At 34.3% G+C, this 24,828-nt stretch overlaps 1 protein-coding gene across 2 annotated transcripts in view; it reads right to left on the bottom strand.

Moving 5' to 3' along the window:
• Nucleotides 1-23,347: 23,347 nt before the first annotated feature.
• LOC101895194 (phospholipid scramblase 1) overlaps nucleotides 23,348-24,828 on the bottom strand; it is a 34,954-nt gene continuing 33,473 nt past the window's right edge. For both annotated transcript variants that reach the window (XM_005181169.4, XM_005181170.4), the window contains one exon: nucleotides 23,348-24,058. In XM_005181169.4, coding sequence (XP_005181226.1) covers nucleotides 23,996-24,058 — 63 coding nt within the window. In that variant the 3' untranslated portion in view covers nucleotides 23,348-23,995. The remainder of the gene's footprint in view (nucleotides 24,059-24,828) is intronic.

Genomic DNA, 24,828 nt, shown 5'->3' with positions numbered 1-24,828 from the left:
TAATAAAATAGTTTAATTTTTACTTTATAAAACTGATTTGACATTGTTACTGTACATCTTAATCCATATAATATAATCAATTTAAATAATTAAACAATTTAAATAAATTCGTCCCCTTTTTATACCCTCAGCCATATGGCATGCCTCATCGAAATAACTGTTTTAGACCCTAGGACTCTTTGGACTAAATCCGATTCAGGGTATTTGGAGTCGATCTAGAGATGTCCGTCCGTCCGACAGAACATTGCAGGGCTGCTTGTCATTTCATTCAAGTGATCTTGTGCATCTACTGAGCGCATCGATATCTGTGTGTGTGGGCCATAATTTAATATTATCTCACACATTATCGTATGCGTCGGCGCACAAGATCACCGAATTGCTAACTTTAGAATATTTATTGTTTATTGCTAGATTTTCCCAGCGCCTCAACCGCACTCAAAAGTATGTACAAAGTATTTTGAAAGTATATTTCATTTAATATTTTCATAGAAGAAGCATCCAAACTTTGGACTACTTTTTGTGAATTCTGTCAAGTTGTTTGACGAAATATTCGTGAAATACCCTAATATACGTGAACTCGTTCATATCTCATACATGAATAATTTTGTGGGTATGTATGTATAAACAAACAAATTTTGTAACAACAACAACTGTTGCGAAGTGCATTTTATAAATGAAAAATCATAAATAAATTGCATCTGGCAAATACGTTGGCAACTTTTAAAAATAGATGATCCAAATTATCCGTTCAAAGGAGGACGTGCACACATTTTTGTCTATGTTTTGTTTTTGTTTTTTTTTTTTTGGAAAGAATGCAAAAGAAATATTTTCTAAAATAAGTTATTATTACAACATTGCTTGGGGAAATATTGCCTGTCATAGAGGGTACAATAGCCGATATTGCCCTTCTTTGAACTCTACTTGGATTTGAGAAACTTTTTATGATGCGCCACAAGAAAGAATCTGATGAGGTGGTTATTTCGATTGTGACATTATTATTCTGTCACAGAACCTGTAAGTGAGGCGATGTGAGGCGATCATATTATTGAAAGAAAAAAAAAACAAGTTAAATAGTATCAATCGGTTTTGCCGACAGATGTATACCCCCTGCCTTGAGTTATGTTAATTCTAACTGTTGACCCTTTTTGGGGAGGTTCCGAAGCAGTTGGTCAATAATGTCCAAGTCGTATTTGACCTCGTCTACTTTATATGAAATATGTGCAATTTTTTGGAAAATGTGGAAATATGCTTGAGATACTTATAAAAATATTTAAAGAAAACATCGAACTTTTATATCCAATTTTATACGAATTAAAAAATTCTAATTAATTATATATTCATATTAGATTACCGGCTAAGGGAAATATTTAGGAATAGAAAGTTGTGAAGAATGGCCGACTTGATTCGTAGTTACCAGAAGGAGTTGGCAGACGTAGATCATCTTCACAACAGATCTTGATCAGTTAGCAAAAATGTTTGTTTGTGAGAAATTTGAGAAGATGGATGGATATGGATACTTATTTCGCTTTCTTGGGCCACTTTTTTTTTAAATCTTGAGCCCTATGTGGGGAGATACCGCAAGAAATGGTCCGATCTCTACCATTTTTATAACAGATCTTGGATTGATAAAAATATTGAGTTTTGCCAAGTCTAAATGTAATCGGATGTTAATTTCGCGTTTTAAGAGCTTTATGGATATTCACAATTTTGACCCTTTGTAGAAGGAGTGGATCGATGTATCCCATCTTTACAGAATATCTTGTTTTAGCAGAAATAATGGGATGTATGATATATTAAGAGAACCGGATGCTAATTTCGGATTTAATAATCGTTTTTTCTTTAATCGGATCATCCTTTCTCTTTGTGTGAAGTAAAATATATAATTTTTTTGGAAAATGTTGACCTTTTGTGGTGGAGGTACCACAAGGAGTGGGTCGATATTACCCATCTCCGAACTCGATCTAAGTTTGATAATAATATTACGATGTACCAATTTTTGACCAAATCGGATACTTCCTTCAAGAGTTATTGTGTGCACCAGTAAGCAGACAGACAGACGGACTGACGAACGGACGAACATGGCTAAATCGACTCCAAATGTCCTGAAACGGATTTGCTCCAAAGGGACCGAGGGTCTAAAAGCTTTATTTCGATGAGGCACGTTTTGGCCGTATCAAATGAGAGGGGGTATCTCTCTAGCCATATGGATGAGGGTATAATAATTTAAACGATTTTTAAATGATGTTGAAAGTTAAATTCAGATTACAGCTTTTGAGAAGAACAAATGTTTTTGTTTTGGAATGAAAAAGAATTGCAATTGCATTAGGAAGTCGTGGTTGTGAAAAATCCACGGCGTCCCATTAGTTTTTTTTCGCTATTTTCTTTTATATTAAAAAATTGGGAAAAAAGTGTCAAATAAAAAACAACAACTTTTTGCATTTGTTATTTGTAAATTTGAAGTTACAAGACCCTAGCTTCAGGGTTGAGTTTTTTAAATTTAATCATTCTGCTCTACTTTGTAATTATTGTACCATTCATAGTAGAATCAAAAAGATAAAGTCATGCAAACATATGTTTATTTTTTTTTTTAAATTATTTGTTTGACAACATGTTATTGTCAAAATATGTATATTTTAAATCCCTTGTAAATATGCTAATCAGAGATGGAAACTTAATTTTTATGCAGTGAAATTTGAAACTAAAGCCATTCCCTACACCACGGTGCATAAAATTACTGCAATCCAAAATGATATTTTGAATAAATAAAAGCATTGCCATAGTAACACAATTGTCATTGCGTTTAATATTCATATCAGCATAAAATTATTATATCCCAGCAAGCGTTTGGAAGTTATTTTCACACTCCCTCATCAAAGATGTCACATCTGCGGCACTTCTTTCGCACACTTCTAACAATAACAAAACTATTGTTATCTATTCTACAGCGCCATAATGTTACTACTTAGTGTCGTATGGGAAAATCAACCAATCAACCTGCAGTATGCTTGAAAGTTATAAAAATTGCCCCAAGGTGGTAGTAATCGTGGAGGGCAACATTAGCTTTCTTATCGTAGAAGTTACCTCCTTTGGTAGGAAATGAAACTGACTATCATCCGCGTTGGTTTCCATAGCCAAGGTGTTACATTCATGATATTTTTTTGCCAAATCAAACAGACAAAATAGTTTGTTCGATATAAATATAGTATATGTATCGCATGTATATAGATGTATGTATGTAGATATGTATGTACAATAACGTGAACTACCGAGAAAATTATTTAATTGACAAATGACAGGTGTCAATGTATGTGTTGTATTAAAAAGAGGGGGTGGGGGGCGGGTAATTTAAAATAATTTTGAAAAGCAAAATATTATTTTCAATATGCATGTTTGGTTGGAAAATCTTCAATGGCTGGGCGGGTAGGACATTCTGCGCAATATAATAAGCCCATCCTATGATTTGTATGATTTGTCTAGGCAATAATAATTTGTGCCATTCGACTTGTTTTCGCAAGTCAGAGGTTATACCATGACCCAGTTAAAGGTCGAAAAGTAAGACCAGGCTTTATGTCTTCTCTTGCCGTAAAAAGTTTTTCTGTGAAAAAACAATTAAAGAATGTAACGCACATTTTACATTTCTAACGTGGTACTTGCGTTACAGAGCCTTCAAAGTTGTACTTTCTTAAAATTGTTTACTTGAACGCCGTTTCCGTACAAGAAAACCTGGTAAAGCGTTCGTTATCCTTTACCACTTTTTTTACCCTCAGCCTGGAGATATATATTACATGTCTTATCGAAATAATAGAAATAACGAAATAACGGCTCAAAATTTTGAATAATTATAAATCTTATAAAATGTGATGTAAGAGTCCGATTGTTTTCAAATTACCCACATCACAATATTTTTATGAACCCAAAGTCTGGTTTGAAGATGGAATATCGACATATTCCACTCCTTTTGGTACCTCTCCCACAAAAGGTCAAAATTTTGAATATGCAGGAAGCTCATAAAACACGAAATTAACAGCCGATTCCATTCAGACTTGGTACATCTCAATATTTCTATCAACACAAGATCAGCTAAAAAGATGATAGAGTTCGGACCATTTCTTCTGGTACTTCCCCCACAAAGAGTTCAAGTTTTAATATCTGTTGTGAAAATTATATATTTCTGCGAACCCCTTCTTGTACTTCACTCACAAAGGGTCACAATTTTCAATATTTTTATATGTTAGGGCCAAAATCAAACTAAGTCAACCTAAAAATTGAAATAATTCGACCTAAAATTCCTTTGCTCTATTATAAAGAAGTCAGTCGATGACTTAAGGCAGTATAAAAACCTTTTATGTATATCCGCCTTAAGATCATAATTAGAAGGCATTGCTATATTTTTAAGGGAAAATAAACCCGTTTCCAGAATAATATTAGAATTGCCATAGTTACACAAATATCATTGCTTATATGTATATGAAATATAAGCATAAAATTAATATTTCGCTGCAAGAATTTGGAAGTGAGTTTCACCCTACCTGCACTACGAAGTCACTGCCGCGACACTTCCCAACATACCAAAAATACAATACAGCTTGAGAATAATATTATGAAAATAGTTTATCATAAGAATTTTTCAACAATGCTTGAGAAACACTTTTTTGCACAAACTTTTCTCAAATCTGTCCTTTGTTGACAAATTTGTTTTGATTTTTTTTGTGAAAATTGTCAACAAAAAATTATTTTCTTTGGTTAAAATCAAAATCACGCGAATTTAGGACCCATTTCCGGACGAAACTCTAAGGTAATGATGAATAATAAATCTGGGAATCTGTAGTATAAATTATTTCAATCTCATTTCAGAATGGAGGCGTCAAAAAGTTGCAGGAATTCAACAGAAGTGAAGAATAAGTGGAGGAGATACAGAAGCGCAAATAAGGGGAAAGAAAGCATCTAGGTATCAAGGCAACAGGATGCAGTGACAGCTGGGATGGCAATCAATGAATGAAATGTGTAGAATAATTGAAAAATGAATAAATAAATATTTTTTACCATTGAAAAAATAAGCTTTATAAAATATTACTTTCGTAAGCTTATTCTGCAATTACAAGAATAAGCTTATGAATAAGGGTTCCTTTTCGATTATTCTATAATTGTTAAACAAACATTTCTCAATACATTCTCAAGATTTTCTCAAGCTTTAGGCTTATGTTTGTAAGCTTATTAAAATATTATTCTCAAGTCAATTTGGTATGTTGGGTTCTTTTATAATGCACAGTAGTGTACATGTTGACAATAACAAAACAATTGTTTTCCAGAGTCGATTTAGACAAAGTTAAATAGTATCAGTCGGTTTACCGACAGATGTATACCCCCAGCCTTTAGTTGTGATTATTCACACTGTTGAGCTTTTATGGGCGAGGTTTCGAAGCATTTGGCCAATATTGTCTAATTCGTATCTGACCTAAGTCTGATATAAATATTACTTATTTGGACTATATCGTCTAGTTCATATACTTTATATGAGATATGTGCAAATTTTTGGAAAATGTGGAAATTTGTGTGAGTTACCAGATATAGCGGACCGAAATATTCCACTTCATATAATACAGATTAAAATACTGGTATGTTCAAAATTTAAAGGAAATCGAACATTTTTATTCAATTTTATACGAAATCATAAATTTCGATAAATTACATATTCAAATCAGATTTCTGGTTAAGAGAAATATTTCGATATAGTAAGTTGTAAAGAATCGCTGGCTTGTTTCGCAAGTTATGACATATATAAATATTAGAAGTTGTGACCCTTTGTGGGTGAGGTACGAGAAATAATGTTATTTCGGATTTTATGATAGTTTTGGTTATTTAAAATGTTGACCCTATGTGGCGGAGGTACCAGAAGCAATGGGTCGATCCCTACCATCCTTATAACAGATCTTGTGTTTATGGAAATATTGAGATGTACCAAGTCTGAATGGAATCTGATGTAAATTTCGCATTTTTTGTGCTTCATGGATATTCAAAACTTTGACCCGTTGTGGGGAAGGTTCCACGTTTTATGAGGGTTGTGTTTTTCAAAATTTTGAAGCCTTCGTGGTGGAAGTACCAGAAACGGTACACCGATATCTCCCATTTTCACAGCAGATTTTGTGCAAGTAAAAAAATAATGTTATTTCGGGTTTTATGATAGTTTCCCCCTATGTGGGAGAGGTACCAGAAGCAATGGACCGATCTCTACCATCCTTATAACAGATCTTGTGTTAATGGAAATATTGAGATGTACCAAGTCTGAATGGAATCTGATGTAAATTTCGCATTTTATAAGCTTCATGGATATTCAAAACTTTGACCCGTTGTGGGGAAGGTTCCACAAGGAATGAACTGATATATTCCATCTTCACAACAGACAACAGTAATTTTAAGAGAATTGGATGCTTATTACGGATTTTATGTTTATTCAAAACTTTGTCCCATTATTGGGGAGGCACCAGAAGGAATGGTCCGATCTCTTAAAAAAAAATCTTGTGTTGATGGAATTATCGAGATGTGCCAAGTCTGAATGGAATCGGATGTTAATTTTGTGTTTTATGAGCTTCATGAATATTCAAAATTTTGACCCTCTGTGGGGGATGTATCAGAAGGAATGGATCGATATATTCAATCTTCACGCCAGACCTTTGATCAATAAAAATATTGTGATGTGTGTAGTTTGAAGACAATCGGACTCTTCCATCACATTTTTTGAGAGTTATAATTATTAGAAATTTTGAAGGTGGGAGTGGTACTTGTGGGAGTGGTACTTGATGGAGTGGACCAATATTGTCCATTTTAACACCTGACAATATTATTGGGATGTACAAAGTTTTCGCAAAATCGAATGATTCTTTCTCTTTCTACAAGGTAAATTATTTTCTTTGAAAGTTTTGCCCTTTTGTGGGGGAGGTACCAGAAGGAGTGGACCGATTTTGTCCATCTCCGAACTCGATCTAAGTTTGTAAATAACATTACGATATATCAAGTTTCGACCAAATCGGATACTCCCTCGAGAGTTATCGTGCGCACCAGCCAGCCAGACAGACGGACGGACGGACGGACATCTCTGTATCGACTCCAAAAGTCTCGAAATGGATTTGGTCCAAAGAGACGTAGGGTCTAAAACCGTTATTTCAATGAGACACGTTTTGGCCGTATCAAATGTTATATACCCTCTGTAGCCATATGGCTGAGGGTATAAAAAATTTCTCCACCTGTTCGTTCTTGAATGCGTTTGTCATTTTGTAAATCTTATGAATATTATATAACCGATGGTGTAGAGAAGTTACCCACGAATTTTTTTAATTGTAGTATATTTTATTTATTTTAACTGAAACGAAGTTTAAAAAAATGATCACAGAAATAAAAAAATCCTTACAGAAAGATTTCCATGCATCTTCACGTTTAAGTATGATGTACATGTAACGTTCTTTTCTGACACTTTCAACATGTGTTATTGATTTCTTTAAGTTCCAGTTTTTATTATTTTTGTTGTTGTACATACATAACTCAATTGTTATGGTAAGCAACAAGTTGTTGCCAAAACAAAGTACAAAACTTCGTTTCACTCTGCAACTCTCACATCGACAACTCTCTATTCACCATGCTCTCTTTCGGAAGACCGCTTTTTGAAGAGATACATACACAAATACATGGGCATATTTAACCGGTATACATAACAGATTTCATTTGTTTACCATTATCCTTCAACTGTAACGGGATTAAAAGCACAATCCTCTGTGCGAACACATGTGTATGTATGTGAGCGCCCAAGCATCTCTTCAATCATCTGGCATTGTGGAGGACAATATAAACAAATGACGGGGATAAGATGTGCAAGTGTGTATGAATGTGTATATACCCATAGAGAAACATAAAGAATTACGGCAAACCAAACAATGACAAAATCAACACCAACAAAAAATCTTAGTAATCGAGATGCCGGTACACCTACACCAGATACACAAATTCATAAATTGCTGTAAGAACCAACAACACGGGGAGTTTTATTGTAAAAAACTATGAAATTATTTACTTTAGATAATCTCAAAAATATGCACGCAATGATAGATGCTTTGCATAATGTTGATTTAAACGTATTCTGGTCATACAGCATCCATTCCACACGAAGTCTTCTGAAAAGAAGATGCAAGCACCTAGAACCTAAGTATCCGCTGTATACACACACAGTCGGTTCGCCGTTTGCCACATAAATATTCTTTTTATTTTCCGTTTTTTTTTTTTTGCTTATTTTCGGATTACACAATTTGGTGAAGATTTCTTTTCACAAATTACTGGTCGTTAATTGTGCTCTTATTATCCGAGACATGATTAATTATTTGCATTATGCCGACAATTTGGGAATTTGAACAAATTATTCCTTGCCATACACACACACCAAGAATCGTGTTAACCCACCGCAGGTTCCGGCGAACGAATTACAACTGACTCGAAGAAATGTGTACCTATTTCACTTTTGCATTTCTTGTTCGCTCTCTCGAAGTATATTTTTCGCTTTTCACCATCATGGTGTGTTTTATTGTGTGTGTGTCTGAAAAATTGCACTAAAATTACCGTTAGGATTGTGCCGTAAAGTAATTTAACGGCAGATAATTTAAATCGTATAAATCGACGTTTCGCTTTACATGCCATGTACAATGAATGATCTGATGTTGCGAAATATGTAACAAGTTTGAGAGTAGCTAATCAGGGTAGATTAACAGGCATATATAATAGCAATATCAATTATTCCATCTAACTTAAGGTGGGAATACATAAAGCTCTTATCTGTCTGGCTTCTTCGGAAATGAAAAAAAAAATCGAACTAAGTCAACCTAAAACTCCTTTGTTCATTTACGAAGAAGACAGCCGACAGCCAATCTTCGATTATTTAAAAATATTTTGACTTCTGCTATGACCCTCTATGTAGTGGGTTTTGAAAAAATGGGCCAATATTGTCCATTTCGTATCTGATATAAATATTGCGACGTGCCAGGTTTGGATTATATTGATAACTTCCTTCACTTTACATGAGATAGGTATGTGATAATTTTTAGAAAATATTAAAATGTGCGTAAGTTTCCAGATATAGTCGACCAAAGTATTCCATTTTCATGCTTCATCTAATACAGATAAAAATATTGGTACGGCCAAAATTATAAGAAAATCGAACATTTATATCCAATTTAAGGGAAAATCACAAATTCCATATTCATATCAGTATACAGTATACAGGGTGAGATAAAAAAACGGCAACAAAGTAAAACGCCATAATTTTTACATTTTTTTTTAAATTTTATTGAATAAAATAAAAAAATGTCGGAAATAGCTTAAAGTTTTAGATTTGTTCAAATTGGTCAGCTTTGACACGGCCTTCAAATGGCCAATGAAACCGCCACACGCTGGCCGAATGTTGCTCTGCGGTATTTTGGTCCATTCCCAGCGAAGCGCTTGCTTGAGGTGATCGACACTTTGGTATTTTTTTGTGCCAACCTTGCTTTCCAAAATACTCCAGACACAATAGTCCAACGAATTGGTATCTGGAGATTTTGGTGGCCATTTTGCGCTGAAAATGAAGCGAGGAACTCATTTTTTAACCATTCATGGTGGCGCGTGCTGAGTGCGATGGTGCTGACTCCTGTTGGAATGTCCAAGGTCTGCGGCCAAAATGTTTGCGTACCCAAGGCTCCAATACAACCTCCAGAATATTTCCGCGATAATATTCGGCATTTCTTCTCATGCGATGGTCGACTAATACGAGCGGAGAGCGATCATCGGCTGATATGGCGGCCCACACCATCACCATGGCCGGCGCTTGAGTTCTGGTAGCCAATCGAAGGTGCACATTTTCAGCTGGCCTCTTTGGCAAGTAAACACGATAATTTTGTTTGTTTACAAACTACTGGACAACGAATGTTTTCTCATCGAAAAAAAAAAAACCAAATTCGGCAGTTCATCACTTTTGGCCAAGCGAAGCAACTCTTTAGCTCTTTTTAGTCTATTTTCTTCCTGTCGCGGTGTAAGTTTTTGCCCTTTTTGGAATTTCAATGGCTCGAGGTAAGGGCTCATTTTTCAATATTTGCCGAATGGTATATTGCGATATGTTCGGCTCACGAGCCATTTTTTGGCCACTGCGACGCGGGTTTCGATCAAGTCGATTCTTTACTTTTCGAACCATTTCTGCTGATGTTGCTGTTTTCATCCATCCACTTCCTTGACGTCGGGCTACGCTACAAGTATCACGATAACGAGCGATGGTTCAAGACACAAAAGATTTATTCACATTTAAATGCTGGAGTGCTCTAACGATAGCCACTAGTGGTTTTCCAGCCAAATATAAAGAATTCACACTATCACGCTTGAATTCCATCACGAATAACCTTTTTTCTGGAAAATTCTCACCAAAATGCTTTTGTACGCTTGTTAACAATATAACGAGCTATCACTGGAATAATTTTAACAGCTGTCGGACGAGTGGCTTTGAAATGACATGTCTCTAGTGGTTGCAGTTTTTTCATCTCACCCTTTATATAGGATACTAGAACTACCCGTAGAACAAAAGTATACTGTTTTTATTTATTTATTTAACAAAATAATGACATTTATTCTAGAACTCACCAAATTTCTATGCAAAAGCTAATCTTATATAGCTTACATTTATACGGCAACCCTGTTTCGAACTGACTCCAACTGCATGCGATTGCTGGAAAATGCATTTGGGGAAGTCCCTAAAAGCTAATTTATCACAAATTTCCACGTGTTGTGTAATTACTGACTTAAATATTAAAAAGAAAAATGGGAAGACAACGAAGACAAACCACTTTTGAAGTGAGAATTTTAATAATTTAACATTACAAAAACCATAAATCGCTAAGTGAGATATCTGATATTGTTAATAGAAGCCGGTCTTTAGTTCAGTACATCATAAAACGGTTCAAAACAGATGGATGTATAGAAAATAAGTCAAAAACGGCAATAATAAAATATTTACCTTGAGTGATGAGAAGTAAGTGCACCGAAGCTCTCAAAAATTGCTGAAAAGGATTTGGGAAAAGTATGTTGCCTTCAAACAATAAGAAATGTAATAGTCGAATAACAATGGAAGAAGAGATAGACATAAACCTCTAATCAGCAAGGGAAATCAAGAAGTAAAATTGCGATTTGTCAAGGAGCACATATCAAAAGATTTTTTATTTTGGAAGAATGTGCTGTTCACGGACGAATGCAAATTCAACCTTTTTGGTGCAGATGGCAGACCTTATGTATGGAGAAAGGCAAATGAAGCGCTTCTTGTCAAAAATATGAAGCCTACAGTGAAGCACGGTGGTGGGTCAGTAATGGTGTGGGGTTCATTTTCAGCCTCTGGACCTGGTGTATTGAATTTTATTGCGGGTATTATTGATCAGCCTATGTATCTTAACATTTTGAAAAAAAGTTTGCCACTCTGTAAGGAAAAGTTTGGCCTTGGTGAAGATTATTATTTTTATCAAGACAATAATCCGAAACACAAAGCTTATAATGTGCGGTCATGGCTACTATATAATTGTCCCCAGGTCATGGATACACCAGCCATCTCGATGGAAAAATCCGCCAGCATACCACAGAAGATTTGAAGAAAGCTTTGTTGGAAGAATGGCAAAAAATTGAAAAAAAAAACTTGTTAAAAGTATGCCAAATAGGCTACAAATGGTAAAAAAGTAAAGGAATGCAAAATATTAATGTCTAGAAATACTTTAAATTATACGAAGTGTACGAGTTTGGCTATGGTATTGAAATATGACCTCTTTTAATATTTATTTATTTTTTTACTTTTAATGAATTAAAATGTTAAGTTTATTTGAAAAATTTTTTTTTTTTCAAATTTTGATTTTTGGAAGTCAATTCATTGTTTTCTATGCAGTGATATCTGACAAATAAAATTCAAAAAATTTAGACATTGTGTTATGTAACGCCTATTGGGACGCCATCTTCTTGTGTGCGCTTACTATGGCGTTGTGGTGGGGCTCCGACAAGCTCAGTTGAGGCACATGATTCTGTCGGGGGGTTCTCAATCCTTCCACCATCAGCACTAGGGGTCGAACAATCAAAAATGAAATGAACATAAAAAAACAAAATAAAACTACAAACGCGACATACAGCCATAACAAGGGAACTTGGTGTTTTGTGTTCCCACACTTTGCCCACCCATCCTTGACCCTTTGATCCTTCTAAACGTAAAAAAATGAAAGAGCCCCAATTCCCAATAATACTTACCCATCGGTAACATACACTTGTAGGCCCCTCTCACAAATAAACACTCATAAATTCATTATTGCAAACATAAAAACAATTTTTTTCACATTAAAAAAAAATTAAAAATGTAAACAAAATAAAAAATATATATAAAATATAAAAAAATATATAAAATAGAACAGTGTTTGGCTTGTTTGTTTGGGATACCATAGTATTTTGTTGTTGCAAAATCGTCAGGCTAAATCCCATTATTGTTGTTTTTATAAAAACAACGTTTGTTTATGAGTGGAGAACGATGGTAATGTTTACCAGGGGGTAAGGCAGGGAATACCTAGGTTTCGGAAAGAGCCACCAATCCTCATCAGTTCCCTTGTTTCTTGTCTGGGATATTCTCCCCAGAAGTTATTTTAAAAAATAACTTCTATGACAAAAAACATTTTTTTTACCCAAGTGACGAGATCGTAAGCTCAATAGAAGAGGAACAAAAGAATTACATAAAACTAAAATTCTTTTGGAAAAGTCTTCTAAATCTTACAACCGCACTTATAAACATTTACATCTTTCTCCACTTGTTATGCTTTCGTTCAACCTGAACGAAGTAACATAACCATGTAAGTTTGTTTTGTCTGTTACAACAAAAACCCCTTCGTCGACCGTGCCTGTGTCTATTAATAGAACAGTGTTTGGCTTGTTTGTTTGGGATACCATAGTATTTTGTTGTTGCAAAATCGTCAGGCTAAATCCCATTATTATTGTTTTTATAAAAACAACGTTTGTTTATGAGTGGAGAACGATGGTAATGTTTACCAGGGGGTAAGGCAGGGAATACCTAGGTTTCGGAAAGAGCCACCAATCCTCATCAGTTCCCTTGTTTTTTGTCTGGGATATTCTCCCCAGAAGTTATTTTAAAAAATAACTTCTATGACAAAAAACATTTTTTTTACCCAAGTGACGAGATCGTAAGCTCAATAGAAGAGGAACAAAAGAATTACATAAAACTAAAATTCTTTTGGAAAAGTCTTCTAAATCTTACAACCGCACTTATAAACATTTACATCTTTCTCCACTTGTTATGCTTTCGTTCAACCTGAACGAAGTAACATAACCATGTAAGTTTGTTTTGTCTGTTACAACAAAAACCCCTTCGTCGACCGTGCCTGTGTCTATTAATAGAACAGTGTTTGGCTTGTTTGTTTGGGATACCATAGTATTTTGTTGTTGCAAAATCGTCAGGCTAAATCCCATTATTGTTGTTTTTATAAAAACAACGTTTGTTTATGAGTGGAGAACGATGGTAATGTTTACCAGGGGGTAAGGCAGGGAATACCTAGGTTTCGGAAAGAGCCACCAATCCTCATCAGTTCCCTTGTTTCTTGTCTGGGATATTCTCCCCAGAAGTTATTTTAAAAAATAACTTCTATGACAAAAAACATTTTTTTTACCCAAGTGACGAGATCGTAAGCTCAATAGAAGAGGAACAAAAGAATTACATAAAACTAAAATTCTTTTGGAAAAGTCTTCTAAATCTTACAACCGCACTTATAAACATTTACATCTTTCTCCACTTGTTATGCTTTCGTTCAACCTGAACGAAGTAACATAACCATGTAAGTTTGTTTTGTCTGTTACAACAAAAACCCCTTCGTCGACCGTGCCTGTGTCTATTAATAGAACAGTGTTTGGCTTGTTTGTTTGGGATACCATAGTATTTTGTTGTTGCAAAATCGTCAGGCTAAATCCCATTATTGTTGTTTTTATAAAAACAACGTTTGTTTATGAGTGGAGAACGATGGTAATGTTTACCAGGGGGTAAGGCAGGGAATACCTAGGTTTCGGAAAGAGCCACCAATCCTCATCATTCCCTGCCTTACCCCCTGGTAAACATTACCATCGTTCTCCACACATAAACAAACGTTGTTTTTATAAAAACAACAATAATGGGATTTAGCCTGACGATTTTGCAACAACAAAATACTATGGTATCCCAAACAAACAAGTCAAACACTGTTCTATTAATAGACACAGGCACGGTCGACGAAGGGGTTTTTGTTGTAACAGACAAAACAAACTTACATGGTTATGTTACTTCGTTCAGGTTGAACGAAAGCATAACAAGTGGAGAAAGATGTAAATGTTTATAAGTGCGGTTGTAAGATTTAGAAGACTTTTCCAAAAGAATTTTAGTTTTATGTAATTCTTTTGTTCCTCTTCTATTGAGCTTACGATCTCGTCACTTGGGTAAAAAAAAAATGTTTTTTGTCATAGAAGTTATTTTTTAAAATAACTTCTGGGGAGAATATCCCAGACAAGAAACAAGGGAACTGATGAGGATTGGTGGCTCTTTCCGAAACCTAGGTATTCCCTGCCTTACCCCCTGGTAAACATTACCATCGTTCTCCACTCATAAACAAACGTTGTTTTTATAAAAACAACAATAATGGGATTTAGCCTGACGATTTTGCAACAACAAAATATATAAAATATATAATAAATATTGTAAGTCAATACTCAGGTAACCACCAATTATCCTAAGGACTTTAATTTCTGCCAAATCAGGTCACTAACTCAAACTTTGATTTACCCTAAAAGAGCTCTCCTAGCGGTTAATGCTGGACATTACATTTGTGGTCCAGAAAAACAAGCTTTACTAAGTCTACATTCACTGGGGTAACCCTTCACTCATGTATAGCTCCCTGTCGTTAAAAATCCTAAAAACAATACAACGTACGTACTGAACTACTAACTACGGACGTTCACAAATATTTTTTTCAACATTAAAAATTAAAAATAAGTTAATTTAAATTTTGTTTTGTTGTTTCTTGGGGTTTTTAGTTTTGGTATTTTTCTTATGTCCTAAAAAACGAAACCATGAATTGAAATTTTATTTTCTGTTAATTTCAGGCTATGTAATTTAGCGCGTCATAAAGTCATTTTTGGCGCTTATTTCTTATGACCACTGCAGGTACCCAATTAGAAAGATCTAGGCGAGGTGAGTAAATATATAATTTGAGATTTTTACTTTTTTAGCCGGTATTATCGCATTATTTCTTTCGCTTTTTAGGCATACGGAATAAATAACATTCGGGCTGAAAATTGCCCACACAAGCTACGCTACACAAAGGACGGAACAAGACGTTTCACAGGTCTTCGCACACACAAGATTTGGAACTTGCAGGGATTTTTTGGATCTTCCCAAAAAAAATGGTTGCTGACCGCCTACAAATATATATATGGAAGGGCCAGAGTTCTTTTTTTGGTCCTTGGCTGGACCTTAAACCAAAATACATATTGCATTATGGGGCTTTAACATGATACCCCGTACTTACTTCTGTTTTTGTCAAACACTAACATAAATTAAACCAAACACAATACAACAAACCAATGCTTTTGGTATTAATTTAAAAAACAAGTGAAAAAGCAGTAAATTCGAATTTTTAATACCCTCCACCATTTGGAAGGAATTTGCAAAGAAAAAACCAGTAAAGAAAGTCTTAAAGTCGGGCGGGGCCGACGGTATGATACCCTACACAACTTTGCTAGTAGAGCTCCGCATAACAATTAAAAGTTTTTATGGGAGGATACAATCATACACGCTATGATGATAATGATAATTTAAAGTTCAAAGGACTAAATATGCCGAAGCATTTGTATATTTTAAATTCGGACTTATATAGCCCATTTGGTGCACAATTAATTTGAAATCGGATAAAGATATGTATGGGAATTATATCCAAATCGGAACCGATCTCGATAAAATTTGGCAAAGACATTTCTGAGCTGTATTTGAGCTGAATACATGAACAGACAGACGGACGGACATGCATAAATCGACTCAGAATGTGATTCTATGCAGAAGGAACTATGGGTCTATCTCGTTTCCTTTTGCCTGTTACAAACAAATGCACAAAGACATAATATCCTGACCACATTGTATTGTAGGGTATAAAAACTTTTACACTAGTTCTGATGTTTTTTTAGTATTGCCGACAGGGGTGAATGACTTTTACCACAAAGAAATATACTAATGAAATCGGTATATTCACCGCTCTGCCTTTTATAGGAATAAAGCAGATTTTTCATCTTTTCTCATATTTTCCCGGATTTTTCCCATTAACCTCTTTATGCTTTACGCGCACTTACATGTTCCTATCATTATCCACTCCCCACTTTTATTTTCCTATCTTAAGAAAATTATATATGGCAACGCTAGAATTTTGCACATGAGCTGGCTACTCCATGCATCCGTTTCTCTTTTTATTTGCCGGCAACAACAGACGGGGATTTGCTGTTGGCTTCTTTTTATACCCCCTCCTTGGAAAGGAGGGTATATTAACTTTGTCATTCCGTCTGTAGCATGTCTAAATATTCGTCGTAGACCCCATAAAGTATACATATTCATGATCCGCATAAAATTCTTAGTCGATTTAACTATGTCCGTCTGTCTGTTGAAATCACGATACAGGCCACATTATTTGACGTAGAGCGTCAAAATTTAGCAGAATAATTTGTATTATGTCTAGGATGGTTGGTATTGAAAATGACATATATCGGTCCACGTTTTGGTATAGTCCGATGATTTTTTTCCGCATTTTTTCATGGATTTGTCTAAAAATTGGTATTTGTTGGTCATAGTGGGTTCTAGCTGCGGTGGCGAACAATTGCATGTATAGGTCCACGTTTTGGGATAGCCCCCATATAACGGTACCTCTTGTTGTTCGGTATTTTGATGATTTTTGCCACATTTTTTTATGGATTTGCCTAAAAAATGGTATTTGTTGGTCATAATGGGTTCTAGCTCTGGTGGCGAAAGATTGCATGTAAGTTCACATTTTGGTATAGCCCCCATATAACGGTACCTTCCGATATTCGGTATTTTGATGATTTTTGCCACATTGTTTACTTTTTTGTCTGAGAATTGGTATTTGTAGGTCATAATGTGGCGAAACATATATAGGTCCACGCTTTGGTATAGCCCCCATATAGCGGTATATGCCGATATTCGGTATTTTGATGGTTTTTGTCACATTTTTCACGGATTTGTCTAAAAATTGGAATTAGTTTGTCATAATAGGCTTTAGCTCCGTTGGCGAAACATTGTATATATAGGTCCACGTTTTTGTGTAGCCCTATACAGCAGTACCTCCCGATATTCGGTATTTTGAAGCTTTTTGTGGGTCATAATTGGTGATAATGTTTCCATTACCCTAAGGTAATGGCCGGGCCGAACTTAATGTTTTTTTACTTATTATACCCTCCACCGTGTGCAACATCTCGAAATATACATTTTAGACCCCACAAAGTATATATATTCTTGATCAGCATACAAATCTATGTCGATTAAGCATTGTCCGTCCGTCTGTGAAAATCACTCTAGCTTTTGAACGAAATGAAGTAGGTTGATGAAATTTTACTCAAATGTATATTATGTCTGCAGGACTTTTGGTATTGAAAATGGGTCATGTAGGTCTACGTTTCGGTATAGCCCCCATATAATGGTACCTCCCTTTTTTCGGTACTTTGATGATTTTAGCGACATTATTCACCGGAATTGTTTCAACTTTGGTATTTGAAGTTCGTAATGGGTACTACAGCCTATGACAAAAAATGTATGTGCCTGTCCACGCCTTTGTATAGCCCCCACATAACAGTACCTCCCGATATTCCGTATTTTGACTATTTTAGCTACATGATTCACCGATATTTTTTCCAGTTTCGCATTTGAATATTCTAATGGCTTATGATAAAAGTTGCCTCTGCAGGTCCTCGTCGACATATGGACCCTAATATAACGGCTACATTCTGCAATTTTACGATTTTAACAGACTTTTAATCGGATTTTATTTTATTTGAAAATTGCTAAAATCGTTCCCAATGGTGGAGGGTATTTAATGATCTGTCTGACCTAACTTACAGCTTTTTTACTTGTTATTTTTCAAATGATCATGAATATATATATACTTTATGGGGTCTATGCCGAATATTTAGAGCTGTTACAAACGGAATGACAAATTATATACCCTCCTTTCCAAGGTGTGTTCGACTAAAACAAGATATGCAACAAAATACAAACAAACATCTTGTGTCTGATTGGTTGAAGCAAAGTTGCGCAAACTTTGAGTAGTTGATATACCTATCTACAGTGTGAGATAAAAAAATTGCAACAAAGTCAAACGCCACAATTTTTACATTTTTTAAAAATTTTATTGAATGAAAGCCAAAAATGTCGGAAATAGCATCAAATTTTAGAATACGTTTAGATTTGTTCGAATTGGTCAACTTTGGCATGAATTATGGTCTTCAAACGGCCAATAAAATCGTCACACGCTGCCCGAATGTTGCCCTGCGGTATTTTATCCCATTCCCAGCGAAGCGGTTGCTTGAGGTGATCGACACTTTGGTATTTTTTAGTGCCAACTTTGCTTTCCAACTTACTCCAAACACAATAGTCCAACGTACTAGTATGCGGAGATTTTGGTGGCCATTGTGCGCCGGAACTGAAGCGAGGAACCTCATTTTGTAACTATTCTTGGGTGGTGTGTGCTGAGTGCGATGGTGCTGAGTTCTGTTGGAATGTCCAAGGCTTTAATACACCCTCCAGAATATTTTCGCGATAATATTCGGTATTTATTCTGATACCACGGTCGATTAATACGAGCGGAGAGCAACCATCGGCTGTTATGTCGGCCCACACCATCACCATGGTCGGCGCTAGAGTTCTGATGGCCAACCGAAGGTGCACATTTCCAGCTGAGTTAAAACGATCATTTTGTTTATTTACAAACTGCTGGACAATGAATGTTTTCTCATTCGAGAAAACCAAATTCGGCAGTTCACCTCTTTCGGCCAAGCTAAGCAACTCTTTAGCTCTTTTGAGTCTATTTTCTTTCTGTTGCGGTGAAAGTTCTTGCAATCTTTTGGAATTTCAATGGCTTTACCTCGAGCTCATTTTTCAATATTTGCCGAATTGAATATTGCGATATGTTCAGCTCACGAGCCATTTTTCGGCCACTGCGACGCGGGTTTCGATCAAGACGCTTCTTTACTTTTCAAACCATTTCTGCTGATGTTGCTGTTTTCTTCCGTCCACTTTCTTGACGTCGGACTACGCCATCAGTATCACGGTAACGATGGATGGTACGAGACACAAACGATTTATTCACATTTAAATGCTGGAATGCTCTAACGATAGCCACTTGTGGTTTTCCAGCCAAATATAAAGAAATCACACTATCACGCTTGAATTCCATCAGGAATAAATTTATTTTTTCTTGAAAATTCTCACCAAAATGCTTTTGTACGCTTGTAAACAATATAATGAGCTGTCACTGGAATAATTTTAACAGCTGTCGGGCGAGTGGCTAAAACAAGACAGCAGTCTGAAGTTGGTTGCAGTTTTTTCATCTCACCCTGTTCCTTGTACTGGACAATTTCTGCCTTAAAAGTAACCAGAAAGTCCTGATAATTGCCTTGTGTACAAAAATGAGATTCAAAGTATTTGAATTTAATAATTTGCTTGAATCAGTTTTAGTTTTTATGGGAAATATCACTTCAATTTTATTAATACTTGAATAATAAGTTAAAGGTATTCTAATCATTGATTTAATTCATTTATTAATCATAAGAGATTTGTGTTTTGTTTCAAATAAAAGCATATTGTTTGTGTGCAATACAATACGAATCCATTTTTCACAGTCTAGAACGAATGCCACTTCCGAAGCCAAATTAACCTCATTTTTGAAAGACAGTAACGATAACAATTGGTTAAATTGATTTGCAACTCTCAAACATTTTAACAAATTTTTGTTTATTTCTTTATCTACAACTTTTCAAAATAAATTTCTGCCAATAATAAATCCAATTTTGTTATATTTTTCTGGAAGATATTATAAAATTAATTTTATTTCATTCACTTTTCTTGAGCGCTTTTTTTTTTGTTTTATACGTTTGTACTCACTTAGTCGTATACTAAAGCGGAAGATTACACGATTGCATGATAACTTGGCGGAATTGACAGTATTTTTCATAACTCCGTTTCGACTGCATCAAGACATGCAGTGCAATCAAAGCACACGTCGCCCTCATCGGACTCATCGCAATCACAACAATCACATGCACAGCTTCCGAATTCAATTTCTAGACATCCACACATTCCTATCAAAGTAAAAAAAAAAAAAAACAAGTAAAATAGTATCAGTCGGTTTTGCCAACAGATGTATGCCCCCAGTCTTCCGTTATGATTATTCACACTGTTGACCCTTTATGGGGGAGGTTCCGAAGCATTTGGCCATTATTGGCAAATTCGTATGACTGTTATAAATATTACAACGTGCCAGATTTAGACTATATCGACCACTTCCTACACTTTATATGAGATATGTGTACATTTTTGGAAAATTTGGAAATATGCGTGAGGTAACAGATATAGCGGACAGAAGTATTCCATTTTCATACTTCATCTAATACAATTAAAATTACTGGTATATCCAAAATTTTAAGGAAATCGAACATTTGTATTAAATTTTATGCGAAATCATAAATACCGATAAATTACGTTTTCATATCAGATTTCTGGTTAAGAGAAATATTTAGAAATAACCAGTTGTAAAGAATTACCGACTTTTTTCGCAAGTTATGATAGATATAAGTAATGGAAATTGTGACCCTTTGTGGGTGAAGTACCAGAAGAAGTTGACAGATGTATATCATCCTCACAACAGATCTTGTGTTAGCAAAAATGTTTGTATGTGCGAAATTTGAGGAGATGGATAGATGGGTTTGAATTTTTATTTCGCTTTCTTTGAACCCTATGTGGGGGAGTTACCAGAATAAATGGTACGATTTCTACCATCATTATAACATATCTTGTATTGATGGAAATATTTAGTCTGAATGGAATCGGACGTTATTTTCGCGTTAACTGAACTTCATGGATACTCAAAATGTTAACCTTTTGTGGGGGAGATACCAGAAGGAGTGGACCGATATATTCCATCTTCACACCAGACCTTGGCTTAATCAAAATATTTTGATGTGTGTAATTTGAAGACAATCGGACTCATACGTAACATTCAGTGTGACCAGATCTACAATAGCATTGCAACTAAAACAGCATAAAAAAATAATGCTAAAAAATGCCAAACAAAAAAAATTAAAATGCCAAAAAATAATGCTAAATGAAAATACCTTTTTGTAAACCCTGCAACACTATGTGTTGGGGGTATTATAAGTTTGATTGGGGCAAAAATTATGTAACACTTCGAAATGTTGGCTTCCCACATAGGAAAGTATACATTGATCTTCCAATCTCGCTGAGCTGAACCGATGTTACGAAGAAGCCAGCCGATGACTTAAGCCAGTGAAAAAAGCCTTTTATGTATTCTCACCTTTAGTCTGTTCCAGGACTGCAAGAGTTTAACAGGTGCAATAACAACAGCAAATAACAAATCCCATGACTGGCAAATTAGTACAATGGGACCAGAAATGGTGGGACATGCAAAGAGCTTGAGACCTCTTGAATCCTCAATTGATTGCTGGCGATCCAGACCGTATGGATGGGAAGGTACAATTCAAAATTGTAAGTTAAAAAAAATCGCATGTAATGTAAAAAAATTAATTATTTAATTGGCATATATTTTTAGATTTTATCCTTTTCCTTTCAAGGACATCATTATAAAAAGGTATATTTATTTTACAAATATATTATATCTATTTTGCTATATGTATATGCGATATCTTGGCTATAAGCTTCACTGTAATGGTTCGAAGTGACCTTTTAATAAATTTGTGATTTGGCCTGGATTAAAAATATTCGCGGTTTAGTGGAAATTTTCGTATTTTTTGAGATAAAAATTATATTTTATTTTACCCGATGACCATACAAATTTATAGACTTCTGCCCAGCCCTAAACTCTAACTCCATGCCGTTTGGTTTATAATTTTATAATTATGGCCTGTAGAGCAACAGCATCATCTCCAAAAACAATAGGCTTCTATGCTGACCCTATCCCCACCTACATTTTCAATTTCATGAGGATCGGGCCATAATTGCGACCTGTAGCGTGATTAAAAATTAGCATGGACAGACGGACGGACGGATATACATCGCTTGATCGATTCAGCTCGGCGAGATAGGAAGATCCATACATAGTTTCCTATGTCGGGAACCAATATTTCGAGATGTTACATCATTTTTGGTCCAATCAAACTTATAATACCCCAACATATAGTGTTGTAGGGTATAAAAAGAATAATAAAAACAGAAACTGTTCCCATGCACAAAGATACCGTCTACAACACATACCTATTATTCCAGCATCTCCACACATTGACACATATATGAACAAAATAGCTCAACACCCGCTCTACAATTATTTATTTTTCATCTTTACTTACGTTTTATTTGGTCAAATTTTTGTTAATAAATTTAATAGCTTTATCTTCAAAAAATAGATTGGTTAAATTTATTTATTTGTTTACAAAACAACTGATTATTGAACAGCTAATGTTAGCTAATGATAATTAAAGGGAATTTTTCCCAGTAAGAATTTGCAAACTTTTAGTAACTCAAATGTCAAAATGTCTCTCTCATTTCGGATGATATACACCCTAATGTTCATTGCGGCTTAAGGTATACAAATGATTAGAAACGACGATTTTCTTCAAAAAGGCGCTTGTATCTCAAAATATAATGTAAAATCTGAAATTTTTTAAATTGTAGATTAAACATTCAGAACGAGTTCAGATATTCTGAACAAACATCCAAAAATTGTCCCATTTTCATATATTTTTTTAAAGTTTTTTTTTTTTGGAAATTGTCACAAAATCAAAAAATGCGTTCTTTTCAATCCCCAAAATCGTTTGAAAATTTCTCTCGACATCATACCAGGAACTGCTTTACACAATTTTTCCATAGTTCGTATTGTAATTTGAAATTTTGTGCTGAGATTCTGTTAGTATTCTGTAAGATCTCAGCCAAATACGATTCGTAAGAAGACAATGTAATAAATTTGGAAGACGAACAATATTAGCGTACACTCGTTAATAATTTTATTATTGAAAATAAAAATTGGAGTTGAAAAACAACAAATAGTTTCATTGTAAACAACAAACATTTTTATATGTTATTTTATATTTGAAGTACAAACATTACTGGTTATAAAAAGACGCCTATTAACATAAAGGAAATTCCAGATAAAATAATAAATAGTATAATAACCGTTAGAAAGATAAAAATATTCGGTATTAAGACTAAACTAATTTTGAAAATATTTGGATGAAGCAATTTTCCTTCTCAAGCTTTGCTTGAATATTTATTATTAATAAATTCCTGAGTAAAAAATTGTATTTGCTGCTGAACGGGGAATATTTTATAATAATATAATAAAGTTTTAAATACTTTCATATTGTAGATTTAATAAAATCAAAACAGAAAATAGGCCTGTATATTTAATAAGTATTTTAAAAAAGCTAACATGATGAATAATATTATACATAGTTAAATATGTAAGCCACGTTGTTTTGAACAAAGCGTATATCATGCATACATCTTTAAATGGTTTTAGGGTCAATTACAAAGAGTTGTTACAAAAATATATAAGAGTATATGAAAAATACTTGTATATATATTCGATGACAATATTATTTATATGTGTATTAAATTAAAAAGAAAACAAAAAAAAAAAAAAACAGACATGTAAGCGTTGACACACATCCAATAGAAACATTAAGTCTTTGTATTTTACGACAGCATACCAACTCCATCACTTTCTCTATTTCCAGATTTTTCAAAGAACATAGCATCCTGTAATGAAAAAAATATTGGCATTTTATTAAATATATATTAGAGAAATGGAATTAGAGAACTCTGGGAGAAATTATAGAAATCTAGCACACTTCTTACTAAGTATTATTCGGGAATAAAAATAGTTGAAAATACTTAAAATTGCTTAGATGTGCATTGAACATTTTAATGAATTGTAATAATGAAATAATAATAACATCCCTTAAAAAATGTACTAATTAAAAAGTTCGAAATCCACTAATGGAAAATACATAAAAAAATATTAAAAAAAAGAGAAAATAGATAACAACAAAGGGTGTTTAGATATACCGTATGTTTATATAATATGTATATTTGGATAATATGTTCTGTTTGAATCGTGTTAGTCTTAAATAATATTATCTTGAATTGTAGCGCCTACACATGTACATCTTAAATCCTAAGATTTAAGAAAAACTTAAACCCTTGAGAACATTTCCAATTCAAATGCGAAACGAGGACTATGAGTTATGTTGCAATGAAAACTACATTTTATATTAAATAAGAAAGTAACAACTAAAAGGGATTAAATTCAAAACAAACTTTTTTCTACTTTATATGGAAAGAACAACAAGACATATTTTAAAATCACCTTTCATCTCCAACAGTTTAGTTTTATAAGAAATTTGAACCTGTTTGACATATACTTAAGTAGTTGTTAGGTATTGATAAAGTTGAAAAAATATATACAGCAGATTGTGTTTTGCTTATTTTTTTTATCATTATATATAGTATATACTTGTTGGCACATT

Source organism: Musca domestica, unplaced genomic scaffold (genome assembly GCF_030504385.1).
Source record: "Musca domestica strain aabys unplaced genomic scaffold, Musca_domestica.polishedcontigs.V.1.1 9, whole genome shotgun sequence".
NCBI lineage: Eukaryota > Metazoa > Arthropoda > Insecta > Diptera > Muscidae > Musca > Musca domestica.
The sequence above is the reverse complement of the archived record's forward strand: the minus strand, read 5'-3'. Positions and strand labels throughout refer to the sequence as shown.